The 18,045-nt window shown below is 44.7% G+C and overlaps 1 protein-coding gene across 3 annotated transcripts in view; it reads right to left on the bottom strand.

The window, feature by feature from the left end:
* Window positions 1-18,045, bottom strand: part of AKAP12 (A-kinase anchoring protein 12) — a 100,476-nt gene that overhangs the window by 8,516 nt on the left and 73,915 nt on the right. The window contains exon 1 of one of the 3 annotated variants that reach the window (XM_019431744.2): window positions 15,857-16,069. The exons of 1 other annotated variant lie outside the window; for it this stretch is intronic. In XM_019431744.2, coding sequence (XP_019287289.2) covers window positions 15,857-15,881 — 25 coding nt within the window. In that variant the 5' untranslated portion in view covers window positions 15,882-16,069. Of the gene's footprint in view, window positions 1-3,427; window positions 3,648-15,856; window positions 16,070-18,045 lie in introns of those variants that run through there. One more of the 3 variants, XM_019431746.2, reaches the window with a different exon arrangement.

The raw sequence follows: 18,045 nt of genomic DNA on the forward strand, positions 1-18,045 counted from the left end.
AAACTTCCTTTACGGTGGAGAGATCTGGCAGGTACTGCCTTAAACTTAACATCCCTAATAACAGAACAAAACTGTCAGCATGCTTTCTGATGTGAGGCACTGAGAAGGCCAATAAATCACCTACAGTATTCCTACTAAAAATGTTGAATGGAATCTGTAAGGCAACAATCAGATAAATCAATGAAGGATATTCTATAAGACAACTAGCTTGGTCTGATACATCAATGTCACAAGGGACAAAAATGAAACAAAAACGCACATAGATTGTCCGCAAGTAACTTTCAAACAGTTTAAGGAGAGACACTGAGGGCTGGGGTGGGGGGCAGGGGAGAGAAGGTGCTAAAATATCAGTAACTGGTGGATTAGGTCAAGAGTATATGGGTGTGTGTATTTGTCCGCAGTTTTTAAATTTAAAAACTCATGTTTAAAAAACAAGTCAGTGTGATGTAATAAAAGGGAGGGGTACTGAGCTAAATTAATAAATTTAAAAAGCATAACAGTAAGTCAAGCTGGGCATGGTCCTAGATTGGATATTAGTTAGGGCAAACTAACAAAAGGACATTTTGGCTTTACTTGGGAAAATGTGAGTATGATTTGGGATTAGAGGAGATGGGATTTTCACCAAAACGAAAGAGTTGAAGGTCACCACATGGCATATACAGTATGATCACATTTAACCCCCACCCCCCACACATACACATCTACCTCACATATGATCTCTGGGGGATGGAAATGTGATATATTTTAGTTTTGCTTGTATCAATTTTCCCTCTAGAATATGTACTGCTTTCTCTAACAAAGAAGTCAATTAAAGTGAACACAGAAAAGGTCTTAATTGTAATAATACACTTAATGCCCACAGCAGAAGATGAAGCTCAGTAATTATAAACAGTATGCATACCAACACATAGAACATATCCATAAATATGTGAAATACAGATATATTTGGAAAGACAAAAACAACATGCTTCCCCAAATCCGTAACTTCACCCAGCTTATAGGATCTTTCTTTCCCACGAGAATAGTTTTGTCCTTGATGTGAACTATTACAGTCTGTGTCTACAAGTCTCTATCGCAGTACTGGGTGGGTTTTATTTTATTCTGCAGACCATAAGGAAGAGAAACTAAGGAAGCATTCTCATACTAAGCACATGGCACCGTGTGGACAGGGCCTTTGACCGTGACATCGTCGTCTCTACCTTTTTCTGTAATCAAAAGCCAATTCGCATTGATTCTACCTGACATCAGCGTCTGAGGTAGCATTAAATAAATAACAAATTCAAAAAAAAAACAACAACAGAGAACTCAATATTTTAGAGAAGGAGGTCTGAAGAAAAACCAAGGGTCTCATTATTTTCATCTGAAGTACACTTCCTGATTTCCCTTTAAAAAAAAAAAAATCACTACGAAATACACATTTCTGAGCAACTTGAAGCTTTATAAAGAATAAAGAAATAATCAGCACCCACACTGTGGCAAACATTCCAACAGGAAGAAAAATTGAGACTGGCTAGATGTATGTCATTGGACTTCCTAGAGTATCCCCGGACACTTGTTTCGAGTCAGGAGACAGACCTCCTCTAGAAGTCCTCCGGGAATGCTCTTCCCATTATTTTTTGGCACCATGTATATAATCTGTTCAAACACAAAAATGCTGTAAATTTCCACGTGTTCCTATGATAAACCTGCTCGCGGTAAAGGTTAAAGGTTTCTTTGAATTAAGTCCACTTCCATGACACGAGCTACTTTCTACAAATTTCCCCAATGATGCAAGGACACGCACGAGAAAAACCTTCCACACACCCTTTTAACGCCACACGAGATGTGACCTTTTTAAAAAAAAAAAAAAAAAAAAGGTGTCTACCACCGCTGAAAATACGCTGGAGAACAAAAGTTAAACCCCAACAATAAAGTCCGTTCTCGTACAATTTTACTAATAATGTCCACGAATACACATTAAAAGTTTCCTGCCCGCAACGTAGGAAGAGAAAAAGAACACTCCTCGCCCAACCTTTCCAAAATTTATTAGAAAACGCGGAGACGTGTTGCTAACGTGGTGGGAGAAAACAGGTGGTGTCTCTACCATCTTCCTAATTCCCCTCCATGCCTCCAAATCTGTTTCGATTTGAAACACTTTTTCTTAAATTCTGGGATGACTGGAATGTGTACGGTCAAAGCCAGAGAGACAAAGATCAACAGCTGTCAACCGGCAGAACAAAACAGCTATTGACCGTCCCGGCGCAGCCTGGCAATACGGAGTTGTTCTCTTTAGACAGAGTGATAGACGGGGCTGAACACATTTTTTTAAGGATCACAAGAGATGTTTAAATCCTAACTGGTCTGCCCTGTCTTTTGACCTAAGGAATCCCAGGAGCTAATGGCTGTCGCAACAGCCTTCCAGACTGGGCCACTGCTGGCCCAGGAGGGGCCTTTGTGCTCTGGGTTAAGAGCCACACAGCAGAACTCAGCCCCCATTCCAGCTTCTACTTCCCTTCCGCGCCCTCCTGAACCGGGGCAGACCTTCCAGGGAGGCTCTGCTTCCTAAAATACCTCTTTGATCACAAAGTGACGCTGCAACCCACCCCTAATGGCTGCAGGACTTCCGACACAATCTTCTACGCCACCCAGCCTGGCAACCAAGGGTCAATTAGTTGCAGCCACGACCAACAAAAAAGCCAACTCCGACCACACCTTCCACGTTACAGGTGCCTGTTCTGCCCCAAACCACGGGCGATGGCTGGGAAACGCACTGGAACCTGGATTCCATCTTTCAGCCTCCTTTCCTGTTACGCAGTCGGCTGCTACACATTCCCCACGGTGCGGCCGAACAAGCAAAGCCCGTCTGTCCTGTGCCACATCCCCCATTCGCTCTCCTCCAAGCTGTTTCTGGCCGTTGGTAAATGCTAGTGATTTTTTGAGACCTGTATCATGTTCTCTTTATCCTCCTGTGCAAAGACCTTCCCAGGTGACCCCGGCCGGCCACCACCTTGGGCCAAGCCCGATGCCCCTCTCAAGCCTGAGTCCTCGGGCTGTGTCCTTTCCTGGCAGGAAGCGGCGTGCGGCCTGGGTCCGGGTGGGATCACTGCTCTGGGAGCACAGGCTTTGGGCACATGCTCCACCGCCGCTCCGGCCCGCAGCGAACGCGACACGACCCAGGAGCGGCAGGGCGGGCTTCGTATTCGAGCCGGGCCGCTGGGTCATCCGAACCCCAGGGCGTCGGCTGTACCGGGGCCGCCGGGTCCCTTCCTAACACCTCCCCGCGTGCCTCCATGCCGAGGGCTTGGTCAGAGCAAGGGAAAGGAGGCAGGCTGGAAGCCCCCACGCCGAGGGGTGGCCGGCACTCACGAAAGGTCCAGCGGGTGGCTCTCAAAGCCGACCCACCCGCCGCGTCCCCGGGCCGACAGCCACCAGGGGGCGCGCTACTCACAGCAAAGGTTACTCCACCAGGGCATCGTGTGCACCGGCAGGCAGGGGCAGCGCCACAGGGCCCGAGAAGGCCCAGGCTTCTTCCCCCGGCTGCCCCATCGCGGGACGGACACCGGTGCCGGTGCCGGTGCCGAGGGCGCCCCCTGGGGGCCACCACGTGCGTCACAGAGGGCACAGTCTCCTCGTGGCCCAGTGGCAGAGGGCTTTGGTTTCACGGGCCTTCAAAGAAGGGTCCCTGGGGGCCCTGTGCTTCACCTCGATGTGATCTCTTCAAACTCACACACATTCGAGTACCAAAACTCTCGTGGCTAAATGACTGCCAAACCGCTAAACCTAAATACTGCTGGATCCCTGACCCGCCTCCTTATCTGAGCCAGAAGGCAGGTGGCCTCCAAAATCGCAATACAGGGCGATGGCTCAAAGGATAGCGGGATCTTGTGCATGGGTTTGTTCAATTTCAAAAACTTTTAATGTCTTGAGTGTTAGAACAAGAACCGGGGACGTCACGCAGGTTCCCATCGCAAAGCTCTCATTTAGAGTCACAAAGGCTTAGGGTTTGAAGGAAGAGTTCACCCTGTCCCTCCAACTGGGGAGTAAATGGACTTCAAAAATGGTTATGTGGGAAATGCAAAATGGTACAAACACTCTGGAGGGCAGTTTGGCAGTTTCCCACAAAACTGCACATATTCTTACCATGTCCCGTGTCCCCTGGTACTTCACCCAAATGAGCTGAAAACACGTCCACACAAAAACCTGCATATGGATGTTTATAGTTATGTTTATAGCTTTATTCGTAATTGCATACACTTGGAAGCAACCAAGATGTTCATTATGTGAATGGATGAATAAACTATGGTGCATCCAGACAATGTAATATTATTCAGTGCTAAAAAGAAATGAGCCAGCAGAGCCACGGAAAAATATGGAGGAACCTTAAATGTGTATCACTGAATGAAAGAAGCCAATCTTTAAAGGGTATGTATTGGATGATTCCAACCATATGACACTCTGGGAAAGGCAAAACTACAGGGACAATAAAGAGGTCAGTGTTGCCAAAGGTTGGAAGCGAAGTAAGGATGAATCGACAGGGCACAGAAGATTTTTACAGCAGTGAAACGAGCTATCCCTCGACAACATGGTTTGAATCGTGCAGTCCCACTTATACGTGGATTTTTTTCAATACGTACAGCACAATACTGCAAATGTATTTTCTCTTATCGTTCTTTTTTTTTAAACATATTTATTTTTGAGGGGGGGAGGGGCAGAGAGAGAGGGAGAGAAAGAATCTCAAGCAGGCTCCATGCTGTCAGCGCAGAGCCCGAGGCAGGGGTGGAACCCACACACCGAGATCATGACCTGAGCCGAAATCAAGAGTCACCCAGGCACCGTCCTTGCTTATGATTTTCTTAATAGCATTTTCTTTTTCTAGCTTACTGTATTATAAGAATAGAGTATATCAAACATGTAACATGCAAAATATATGTTAATCGACTGTTTACATTATCAGTAACACTTCCAGTGAACAGCAGGCTCATAGTAATTAGGTTTTGAGGGGGGAGTGAAAACTTGTATATGGGTTTTCAACTGGGGAGCCCTAACCCGTGTTGTTCATGGGTCAACTATATACCATGAGGCAATACGGGTGGATACATAGGATCATCACATCATCTGTTCAAAACCCCAGAGTGAGCCCTAATATAAACTAGAGACTTTGGGGGATAATGACATGTCAATGTAGTTTCATCAACTGTAACAAATGCACCACTCTGGTGCGGGATTTGTTAGTGGAAGAGGGATTGGATAGCACATGTGAGGGGGGCAGGGAGCATATAGGAACTCTCTACTTTCTACTCGTTTTTGCTATGAACCTAAAATTGCTCTAAAAAAAACACAGTCTATTTTTTTTTTAACGGTCATAGGACTTGGCCAGTGTCATATAATGGGGGTGTGGCATCTCTGGGGGACCAAAGGCTGGAGAGAAACACTTAGAGAGTCAATGCATTAAAAAGGAACAAAAGGCGCCTGGGTGGCTCAGTCGGTTAAACGTTCGACTTCGGCTCAGGTCATGGTCTCGTGGTCTGTGAGTTCGAGCCCCGTGTCAGGCTCTGTGCTGACAGCTCAGAGCCCGGAGCCTGTTTCAGATTCTGTCTCCCTCTCTCTGACCCTCCCCCGTTCATACTCTCTCTCTCTGTCTCAAAAATAAATAAACATTAAAAAAAAATTTTTTTTTAAAGGAACAAAAAAAAGTTTGTCTTTTTAAAGGAAAAATTAATTTCATACACTTTCAAAGTGCTAAAATTCTTACTTTCCATAAATCATGATAAGATTTTATAATTTGTCAATGTAACTTACGACAAGAAAAAGTATTTAGACATCTCAACTCCCACACTTGGATGGGAAAACTGCTATTATGTCTGATGTAGACAGCAATTTAAATTCTATCTATTGCAGTGTAAAAAGCAGTTTTTCATGGTTATAGTCATGCTATTAAAAAAAAGAAAGAGGGGCGCTTGAGTGGCTCAGTCGGTTAAGCGTCCGACTTGGACTCAGGTCATGATCTCATGGCTCGTGAGTTTGAGCCCCACGTCGGGCTCTGTGCTGACAGCTCAGAGCCTGGAGCCTGCTTCAGAGTCTGTGTCTCCCTCTCTCTCTGCTCCTCCCCCACTCACACTCTGTCACTCTCTCAAAAATAAACATTTTTAAAAAATAAAAAAATTTAAAAAAAGAAACAAACAGCAGTGCTATCGACAACAGCCAAAGTATGCAAAGAGCCCAAATGTCCATCAACTGATAAGATGTGATATATATGTACAATGGAACATTACTCAGCAATCAAAGAGAATGAAATCTTGCCATTTGCAACTACGTGGATGGAACTAGAGGGTATGATGCTAAGCGAAAGAAGTCAGAGAAAGACAAATACCCTATGACTTCACTCGTATGTGGAATTTAAGATACAAAACAGATGAACGTAAGAGAAGGGGAGCAAAAATAGAGAGGGGGACAAACCATAAGAGACTCATAAATACAGAGAACAAACTGAGGGTTGCTGGAGGGGTTTTGGGTCGGCGGATGGACTGACTGGGCAAGAAGCATTAAGGGGGACACTTGTTGGGATGAGCACTGCGTGTTACATGCATGTGATGCATCACTGGATTCTACCACTGAAATCATTATTGCACAAAAAATTAATTAAAAATTAAAATTTAAAAAAAAAACCACATATATCCTACCCACCCACTCACGGATAGTGATTCTAAAGATCACTTGACCCTTATTTTGCAACCATTATGATAAAAACTGGATAAGGCAAGAATCAATGGGTGTCAGAGTATGCGGGATATTTACATGTTTAATAATTAAAAGGGTGGGGAAGCCCTACACAGTGGAGAAACTGGGCAAGAACTTAACATTAACCGGGGCACCTAGGTGACTTAGTTAAGCATCGGACTCCCCTGATTTCAGCTCAGGTCATGATCTCATGGTGCCTGAGTTCGAGCCCCGCATCTGGCTTTGCACCAACAGTGAGGAGCTGGTTTGGGATTCTCTCCCTCTCTGCTCCTCCCCCACTCTCACAGGTACACACTCTCCCTCTCTCTTTCAAGGGGCGCCTGGGTGGCTCAGTCGGTTGAGTGTCCAACTCTTGGTTTCTGCTCAGGTCACGATCTTACCGTTCGTGGTTTGAGCCTCACATGGGGCCCTGTGCTGACAGTGTGGAGTCTGCTTGGGATTCTCTATCCGCCCCCTGCTAGCTCCTTCTCTCTCAAATAAATAAGCTTGAAAAAATTAAAAATAAATAAGTAACCTACAGGTAAAATAGGAGGAAAAAAACACGCTAAGGAGGGTGGTGGAAATGGGGAGAGGAGAGCTATACATTCAAACACGTCAATGTCTTAAAGGAGAAAAGCTGTAGAAATGTTCCAGATTAAAAGAAGCTAAAGAATATGATGCTTAAGACCGAATACAATGCAAGGTGAGAAACGCTAAAAAGGACACTGTTAAATTAACTGACAGAATTTGAATAAGTATGGTACATTATATACTACTGTAATAATGTAAATATATGATACTAATAACCATTCTCTGGATATAAAAGGGAGTATCTCAGGGCCCCTGGGTGGCTCAGTCGGTTGAGCGTCCAACTTCAGCGCAGGTCATGATCTCGCGGTTCGTGAGTTCAAGCCCCGCGTCGGGCTCTGTGCTGACAGCTCAAAGCCTGGAGCCTGCTTTGGATTCTGTGTCTCCCTCTCTCTCTGCCCATCCCGTGCTTATGCTCTGTCTCTGTCTCTCAAAAATAAATAAATAAATGTAAAGAATATTTTTTAAAAAAAGGAAATATCTCTATCCTTAGGAAATATGTAACATAAGTATTTAAGAGGAAATGATGACTATAACTTATCTGCAAGAGGCTCAGAAAATTTTTCATCTCCTGCCTATGTAAGACATAACAGGAACTTGCATGCTGGTTTTTGGTTTTGTTTTCTTAACACAGAGAGCAAAAAACTAAATAAAGAGGCAAATGAGGTAAAATGCTAACAATATATGAATCTAGATTAAGGGTAATTAGGTGTTTCCTGTACTTGTTTTTTTATTTTTGCAACTTTCTGTTAAGTTTGAAGTCATTGTTCAAAAAAAAAAAAAATCAAGGATGGGCTAAATAGAAAAAGGTGAGTAAAAGGTACAAAATTTACAGTTATAAAAGAATCAAGGAGATTATTAATAGGAAAACTACTCTCTCCCAAACCCCCCTAAAAGAGACACAATTCAGGGAGAGGGGAAGAGAAAAGAACAGAAGTTCTGGAGACAGACTGTGTTTAAATACCAGGTGCACCACATCTAGTCCTGGGCCCTTGGGCAAATTTCCTGAAGTTTTTGTTCTGAATGTCCTCACCTGAAACATAGGTCACCTTCAGGACTTCCTGCTAAGGCTTCTTAGGAGGAAGTATCAGTCAGCTATCTATAATATAATAAAACAAAAATTCTAATGGGTTTTTTCCCTCATTGTCGTCAAACAGAACTACTTAAGCATAATCTTTTTTTTTTTTTTTTTTTTTTACCAATTCCAAAAATGATCTATAAATTTCAGGAGATTTTGAAATTTGAAAAATTGGAAAATGACCTTCGTAAAGACAATGTCCAGAGATGATCACTATTAAGTAACTGTCATAGCTTTTTCTGGGTAAGTTATTTAATAGTCTTCAAAACTATGATATAATGGCTGCATAATTTCTTTTTGCCTCCCCCTATTGCTAGACAATTCGTCGGTCCCAATTTTTCACCACCACACTCTGCAACAAATATTCACCTGTATAAATCACTGTCCAAACCCCTGACCAGGTTTGAACAGAAGAGGGCAGCATTGAACAGCTTTCGGCTCTCCCAAATTGGAAAGCTTGCAAATTTCCTAGACCAGAAGATTCAAAAACCTACCATACATAAGGCTTAGGTGCCTTTTCAAATTCTGTATAGTTGAATGCCATGTTATACCTACATTACCTCTTTGACTCCCATCACAGATACCGAGGGGGAAGACGGGCCACAAACACCTTGGGCTGGCTCCCTCCCTCTCCTTTTATTTGCACCATGTGAGGATCCAGATCCTTTAACCCCATTTTGGACCTAGGGCAAGTCGAACGCGGCCACAGCCTTTCTTTCTGTGTTGAACTCCTTCCCCCGCTTTCCCAGCCAGGCTGTACGCAGTAAAATGAAATCACCGCGCGTTTCCCAGGTGCCGCCTGAAGGGGGAGCTCTCCACACACGACCATCCTCATTCCCATCCTTGTTCTAGCCTGGGGTTAGCAGAAACCTTTTCACAGGTTATTTTTAGGTGCTGTCTGCATGCCGGTTCTGAAAGAGTTAAAGATCACAGCTTGAGGAGCAAGGCTGCTGGCCTGGAGGAGAGGACCACAGACCAGCAGGTTTGGCTGCTGGGAATGAAGGCAGCTGGTGAGAGACAGAAGGCCAGGAATAATAACCTAGGAAAGACCGGCCAGTGTGTGCGCCGAACCCAGGCTCGGCACAGTAGAATCCATTCAAAACCACACTCAGAAACGTTCCATTAATAAATTTACTTTTAAATGACCTCAAAACCTCCTCTACTATAATTTTCAACACATCAGCTCCGTATAGGATCATCTGCTCTAGATTTGTCGGATTGGATAGGAAGAGGAAAATCAAAAAGCCCCGCTCATCGAAGCATCACTGATTGGGGGGATACACGTTCCTGGTGCCCAAAAAAGTCCTTCCCCAGAAACTAGTTTTAGAGTAGGCCTTTCTGATGTCACATGTCGGTATCGTATCACTCATGGGGGATTTTGAACTGCCCCAATTACCCACTTTGAACATACTGCTGTTAATCCAGCTAGTTTCTCAAATGCCCCCAAAAAGCCCAAACACCGTGTTCGCTTATCCACTGCCGCGGGGACTGGGCTAGAACCCCCGCATTCTTACCTGGCATCAAAGACCGCACACAGGCTTGGACAGGAGGCCGGTTAATGTGTCCACTGGAAAAGCCTCCAGGAGGGAGAGCTGGCACATGCGGGTTCCCCCCTCGCCCCACAGCCACTCACAAGGACGAGGACCGACTACAGGGCTCGCCATGGTCCACACGCTCATGAGAACCACGTTTCACACCACTCTGCCGGGTACACGGCTTGTGTTGACGTGTTTTCCCACGTCGACCATCAGTGGGAACAGCGTCACAGAAGTCTTGTTTCTCAAACAGACATTACCGCAGAAACCATGCATTTCTATTCCCTTTGTCTGGAAGGAGGCCCTAATCATGTGCCTGTGTGAGAGGGTGCATCTGTTGAAAACATTACATTGGAAATGCAAAGGATGCTTTTAAAAACTTTTTTCAATGTTTATTTTTGAAGGGGAGAGGCACAGAGTGTGAGCGGGGGAGGGGCAGAGAGGGAGGGAGACAGAATCCAAAGCAAGCTCCAGGCTCCGAGCTGTTAGCACAGAGCCTGGTGCGGGCCTCGAACTCACAAGCCGTGAGATCACTCACCTGACTGAGCCGCTCAGGCGCCCCAAGATGACTTGTTTTTTAAATTTATTTTAGTGATCCCTACAACCAACGTGGGGCTCGAACTTAGGAACACAGAATCAAGACTACACGATCCTCTGACAGAGCCAGCCCAGGTACCCCAGAGAAGATGATGTTGAAAAATGATGGGGGCGCACCTGGGTGGCTCAATCGGTTAAATAAATGTCTGACTCTTGATACTAATTTTGGCTCAGATCACGATCTCACGATTTGTGAGATCCAGCCCTGCCCCGGGCTCTGTGCTGACAGCGTGGAAGCTGCTTGGGACTCTCTCTCTCCGCCTCTCCCCTGTGTGCTCTTTCTCTCTCAAAATAAATCAATTCTAAAAAAATTTAAAAAATAAAAATGATGTACATCGGGCGCCTGGGTGGTTCAGGTGGTCACGCGTCTGACTCTTGATTTCGGCTCAGGTCACAAACTCAGTTTCATGGGTCTGAGACACAAGTCAGGCTCTGCACTGATGATGTGGAGACTGCTTGGGATTCTCTCTCTCTCTCTCTCTCTCTCTCTGCCCCTCCCCTCTTTCTCAAAATAAATAAACTTAAAAAAAAAAAAGGATGTACAAGGTGTTTTCATGCACTTAATTTTCTGAATATGCCCTAGAAGGAAAACCCTTAGGGTGAACCGACACAGTATGTAAATGCTGGACACAAAAGAAACTGCCAGTACAGTTTCTGGAAGCTGTCCTACCAGCAGAGACTTTGGGCAAGCTTGTTTGTCTTATGTTTCTCAAGATAAATGAAGTGATATCCTTAAAAAGCGCAGACAGTGAAATGGAGAAGAAATTTGACACCCAGTAGTACTTATTTTCTGGAGCGAACACCCATAACTATAGTTTCATTTTTAAAAGCACAAGCCATTATTCTCTTTACTACAACATAGGAAAACTTGTAACAGAGCTTCAATAATAATCTCCTATGTATTTCTTAATATTTTGTAAAACTTTGTCATAGTAAGCCCTCTCAAAGTTAAACAAAAACAAAAAGTCTATGGACCGGGGAATATTAATGAAGTCAAACAAATTGAGAATATATGAAAAGTATCTTTAATGATGTCTCAAGGAACGAAAACTTGGGGGTGCCTGGGAGGCACAGTCAGTTATGTGATGGACTCTGGATTTATGCTCAAGTCATGATTCGCAGGTCGTGAGATCAGGCCCCACACCAGGCTCCACGCTGACAGCGCATGGAGGCTGATTCTGATTCTCTCTCTCCCTCACTCTCTCTCTGAACCTCCTCCACTCGCACTTGCTCTCTCTCAAAATAAACTTTAAAAAGTTAAGAAAGAAAGAAAGAGAGAGAGAGAGAGAGAAAGAAAGAAAAGGAAGGAAAGAAAGAAAGAAAGAAAGAAAGCAAGCAAGAAAGCGAAAACTTGAAAGCATTTCGCGTATAGAAACCCATTTTGGTAGACAATGATTATAGCTTTTTAGGTGTCACTTTCTACTAAACAATGTTTAATCTCCAGATAAATGTCCAGTTAGTCGATCCCAATTTTACGAAATCGGTCACAAGAGATCTATATTGTGCATGGGCCAATATACATTTTCCTTGTGAAAGTAATAATCCCCCAACTTCCCGAGTTTCAAAAGGGACATGATCCCCAAAAAGTCGCAGTGCTATCGTGGATGCTGTGTTCCTCACAGACACCCCACTCCAATGTCCACATATGCAATCAACAGTTCCAGGACCCAAAACCTGCAGAGTCTTTTCTCACTCTTCCAAATACTTAAGAGATTAGGACATAAAAGTATAACTTGTTCCTTTTAGTTTAGAATTTTAAAGGAAACGGAAGTCTCACCTACTGCAAATTTTCAATGCTTTTATCCAAACGTAGCTCTCAAATTTCCATGGCACAACTATTGTGATTTTTTGCTCAGAGAAAAAGTGCAATATTGCAAAAGCTACAACATTAACTGAACCAGTGGGCTCTGTTCCCCAGGCACATCGGGCCTGCTGGCTGCTGACATCTGGATCTGGTTAACTCTCTCCTACGATCTGCAACATTGTCCTGGAGTTTTTCCAGAAATTCTCTACATTCTAAATCCTTCCCTTATATCCTACACACCCACTCCCCTTGTTCTAATGCTCATTAACCACAAACCCTCAAAGGGGAGATGTTTAACTGGGATTAAAACTCAGAGAGGCAAAACCCCATATCGGAGGCGTACAGGTGAGTCACCATTGGCCTTGGCCCCAGTAGTGATGTTCAATGGTTCCTTATACATCTGGGCAGGTGAAAATAGGGGTAACACTGAACCAGTATTAACATCCCTTACACAGTGAGAAAGAGGCTCTTTACAAGGTACTCTACAGCTGTGCTTTTTCATAGCTACGGAACACCAAGAAAAGCTTAGTTTTCATCTTAAAAAGAGGGTTAAACAACCACTTTGTGCAGGATTCTCGCGGGGCATAAGGATAACTGCCACACAGATCGGGCAGTTGGCAAGTCGCAGGTGCTTCTGGTGTATACCAAAAAGCCTCCATGGGAGACACAAGCAGCCACGTGGAGGCTTCTCTTGTTATTCTTGTAGTATGATTTGCATAGAGAAAGGCATTTTATTTTATTTTATTTTACTTTTTTTTTTTTTAACGTTTATTTATTTTTGAGACAGAGAGAGACAGAGCATGAACAGGGGAGGAGCAGTGAGAGAGGGAGACACAGAATCTGAAACAGGCTCCAGGCTCTGAGCTGTCAGCACAGAGCCCGACGCGGGGCTCGAACTCACGGACCGTGAGATCATGACCTGAACCGAAGCCGGATGCTTAACCGACCAAGCCATCCAGGCGCCCCGAGAAAGGCATTTTAAATCATCCAGAACTTGCATGAATGTTGGGATTCTTCCTTTCCCAGTTTACTTTAGAGATAAAGAGCAATGCTGTCCTAATTCCTCATGATAATCTATGGTTAGTCTCAGTAATGTGCATGAGTTAGAACAAATAGGGAAGATATTTTCCAAGTACCTTTTGAACTTCAAAAAACGCTTCTTTTCCTGGCACACCATTAATAGGTTGGTGGGGAGAAGACACTGCCATCATCATTGTATCTGATCACATGTTTGCTAATTTTTTTTTTAAGTTAAAAAAAATTATTTAAGTAATCTCTACACGCAACATGGGGCTCGAACTCACAACCCTGAGATCAAGAGTTGAGTGCCCCTCTGAGCTGGCTAGACACCCCCTATTTTCTAGTTTTTAAGCGAGGGGTTGCTCATGTGGTGATGAGGGTAAGATATCAAGAAAGACAAAGTATGTAATGTGAATATGCAATCATTTTACAATTCAAGTTCTGCTGCCTTCATCTCCCTCGTCTGTGTATGGGCAGTGGGGGAGAATAACAGCCCTTAAGGGACAGCTTTTCCCTGCTTCCAGAAAAGGAAACTCATTCCTAAGCACAAAAATATTATCAGTCCAATCCCTTCCTGGTCATTGTGAAATTTAAATGCTCCGTGCATAACATAGTACTGCAGAGGACTAGAACTCTCTTTCACATTATTTAGATGAGTAATCTGATATTTAATTAACACTTAAGGCCAGTTTTAAAAGCCTTCATTGCTTTTCAAGATTCTGACCAACTAAAGACTAGTCACTATAAATCTTCCTTATCAGGTTAACTTTTAAAGGAAAAAAAAATGACAGCTCAAACTCCCTGTTATTTCTACTTCATCCACCACAAAACGTTTATTTGCTGTTTGATTTTTGGAGGTAAGAATTTCTGTACACCTCCTGGCACGAAATTTTGCCACATCCTCCATACCAACATGATAATAGAATTTAAGCTCAGAAAGTAATCGATCCAATTGCTTGAAGCTGCCTTTAAAAAGGTGACGGTGCTTCCAACTATTTCTGTTCATTTGTCTATCTATGGGGATTATCTGAACCAGTTTTTAGAAGCCCTACATGTACCCCAAGTTTGTTACCTATGAATTACTTCGAAAAAGAAACACCTTCCTTTCCCGTAAGAAACTCGCCATGTGACAAACCAGATAGGGAATATACTAAAGATTGTGCTACACGCAAAAAGCACCCAAAAGAAAGTTCTAATCACAGAACCCCACCCCCCAGCTGTGACACCCTACAAACCACCCTCCCAGGCAGCCTCTCTCAGGGTTTGGGATTTCTAGGTTTCATTCACAGTAAAGTCACGAGCTAGAAAAAATTAAAAATTTTGTTTTCAATTTATTTTATTTTGTATAGTCTATTCGATGATAGATCTTAGGTATCTCGTAAACCTTCATGCTATAGAAATGGTAGAAAGGCTTACAGTATTAACTTGAGGAAGGAATTCTGAGGAAATCTCCAAGTAAACAAGCTAATCTCTAGGAAGTGAGAGCTATTTTTAGTTTTGCTACACTTTCACATTCATTTAAAATTCCACAGAAGAACCAGGCTTTGCAGAAGCAATTATACTGAGAAAAATGTAAGTCTAGAAATTCTATACTGCCCTTTTAAGAAAATACGTAGATTTGGTGAGTGGTCTCAAATAGCAACGAGCTGATCTTAGAAATCTAAATTAGCAAATGGGAGTTTTTTTCTTCCTGATGAGTGGTAAAGGGAGAGAGAAGGAGAAAACAGGCAGGTTCCAAAGAAGTCAGGCTACAGTACAATTGGATTAATGATCAAATAAATACAATTTAGAAAAGTTGTCAGTACCTTCTCCAAGTCTGACACACACACACACACACACACACACACACATATATATATATAAAACTATATAAAACTCATTTGCTAGGGGTGGGAATTAAATATTAGAATTCATGCCCACAACTAGATTTCTAGAAAGGACGCTTTAAAAACATACATTCTTACTATTAGTGCCTAAATGCTGCTACCTGCTAGCCCATCAATCTTGTACTATGTGTTCGTTAAAACCATCATTTAAACCACAGCTAACATCTTAGACCCGCCCCCACCCCATCAATCGCCAAGTGCACCTTCACTGAAAGTTTGTAATAATCAGGTCAAAAGGCCAAACATCGTGATTATCTCAAAACCAGGAATTTACTTTTTTATGGCTTCAAGAGATTTTATGGCTACAAGAGGCTTTCACACCGATTTTTCCAATTCGCCCCCATCTACCACGTCTCTCTCTTCAGCTGGTGCTGTTCTCCCGCCCCTGAAAAACTACACTGAGAGTCTCCCCTAAGTACCTACAGGAAGACTCCCGCCGAGGCGAAAGGAAAACGCCGGGTGTGTCGGGTTCTTGCTGAGCCAGAGAGCGAATGCTCTTCTGATTGGCATTCGTGTCTGTCTGCCGACCTTCCCATCCGTGTGTTCAGCCACGGACCTCGAAACTCTCCACCCAAACGCAGGTGAGAGGCGAAGGGCGCACTTATTCCACCTGCTACGGGGGCAGAACGCAACGGCCCGGCTCCCGCCTTACCTGTGATGGTGATGATGCCCAGCATAGTTACTAGCACACCCGCAGGTGAGAACAGCGGGTCCTGGCCGGCCTCTGGCGGTGCGCTGACGCGCCACGCGGTCTTGCCAACCCCGTGCGGCCTCGCTGCGATCAGAAAGGAGTAACCGCCAAGCCACCCTCAGAGGATCCGGGACAGCGAAAGGTGCCTTCGGAGCTGCGGCAGAAAGGCGCCGAGGGCGCATTGCGCCCGCTAATTATAGGAGGCCCCACCCCCGGCCGCCCACCCAGCGGGGGGCTGGGACCCGGCCCCGCCCCCCCGCGCGCTGGGACTCGGCACAGCGCGAGCGTCACGTGCTTCACTTTAAAGGCGAGGAGCCCTTCCCCGCGCTGGTCTCCGTTAATGGTCAGCGAGGCTCTGCAAAGCAACCCGGGGAGGGTTTAAAAGTTGCTGGGATGCATAACCCAGAGTCAGCAACATTTTATCAGAACCGTTATTTCATTCCTGGCGCTGATTTACGACTTCTGTGTCTCAGCTTTTAGCCTTACTTAGAGCAAATAACCGCACAGACACTACGTCCTACGGCCAGTTTTTACAGCACGTCCTGTATCCTCGTTTGTGTGAAGGCTGATGAGGTGCAAAGCACTGTTTGCTTTTTAGCACCTAGAATATTTCATATTTTCACCATGTTTGACACACACAAGGTGCGCTGATCTGGGGATGGCCACTGATCTCGGTTGTTCCATTTCTTGGTCTTTGAGATGGGCGGTTACAAGGCAAACTCTGTGTCCCCAACACTGGATCGAGGAAACTTTTAAAAAAAAAAAAATTTTTTATTTACTTTTGAGAGACAGAGACAGAGTGTGAGCAGGGGAGGGGCAGAGAAAGAGGGAGACACAGAATCGGAAGCAGGCTCCAGGCTCCGAGCTGACAGCGCAGAGCCCGACGGGGTGGGGGTGGGGGCGGGGGACTTGAACCCACCAACTGTGAGATCGTGACCTGAGCTGAAGTTGGACGCTCAACCAACTGAGCCGCCCAGGCACGCCCCTCGAGGCAACTTTTAAAAAGCCCAAATACTTGAGCAATAGGTCTGTATTTTATTTTATTTATGATATAAGTTAACTAAATTTTTAGATCAAACTATGCCATCTTCCAAAATATAGACACTGTCCTATCTCTAATATACAAGCAATGCTGCATGGAAATCGGTCAGAACCTACATTAAAAATTCTGAAAATTTCAGGCAGCCCTGAATTCTTAACATTTTTTTCCCCTGAAACTTTAGAATGTGCTACATAAAAACACAAGATAAGTGATAAACAAGTCTTACAATTCTGACCCTCTTTTCTATGCCAATTTTCTGTTTAGGGTAGGTCCGTGTAGGCTCCCTGGCTGTGCCGTCTCCTTTTCCCCCTTGTACTATTTATCACCACATGCCTTGCCTGCCTGGCCCCCTTTACCACAGGCTCTTCCCCTGGGCAAACATAAGAACAGTTTACTATTGCTCTTCCCTTCAGACGGAGAAGCTCAGATCTTGTTCATTACTGGGTGGGGGGGGCAGAGAGAGGCCTGGGGTGGACCAGAGTGGGCAGAGTAAAGAGAAGGGTGGGGGAGAAGGGTCGAGAAAAAGCTGAGCACAGAGACGCTGGCTGGAACTTAGTTGCTTCTTCTGGCCACCAGGAGGCGCAACACACCAGGGTCAGGCCTAAACTGAGCAGCGTTAAGGCGGCAACGTTCCCAGCAATCAAGCCCTGTTAACCAAAATCAGTTTCAGCCTCTCCACTGACCGGGCTTCTCTCTTCTATCCCAGCAAACACCCAGCCTGGCCGTTAAGGGCCCGTGGGAACAGGGAGTGATGAGCTCCTTGTCCTAACGGCTGGGATCTGATTCCCAAAGCAAGCCACTTTCTAACCTTTCATCTTCTCTAGAGGACTCAACTCGGCTTCACAAATAGCTTCAATTATATTGAGAGTCTGGTGTGCGTGAAATACTGCCGGTAGAACGGTCCGGTCCCTCTGGAGTGCACAGTTAAGGGGTCGGGTCACAGCAGCTCTGTATTTCTCCCCTCTCCCCACCTACACCTGCAGCCCCAGCCCTGGGGAGTCCTGGCTGTAACAGATCATGGACAAGAGAGACTCTGGAGGCTGCACTGGTGGTCTGTTACATTAAATGACTGGTCTACAGCCTTCCTAAGCATGTGTATCAGTCCCAA

This window comes from Panthera pardus, unplaced genomic scaffold, assembly GCF_024362965.1.
Source record: "Panthera pardus isolate Hobbes unplaced genomic scaffold, ASM2436296v1 HiC_scaffold_17, whole genome shotgun sequence".
NCBI classification, from domain to species: Eukaryota; Metazoa; Chordata; class Mammalia; order Carnivora; family Felidae; genus Panthera; species Panthera pardus.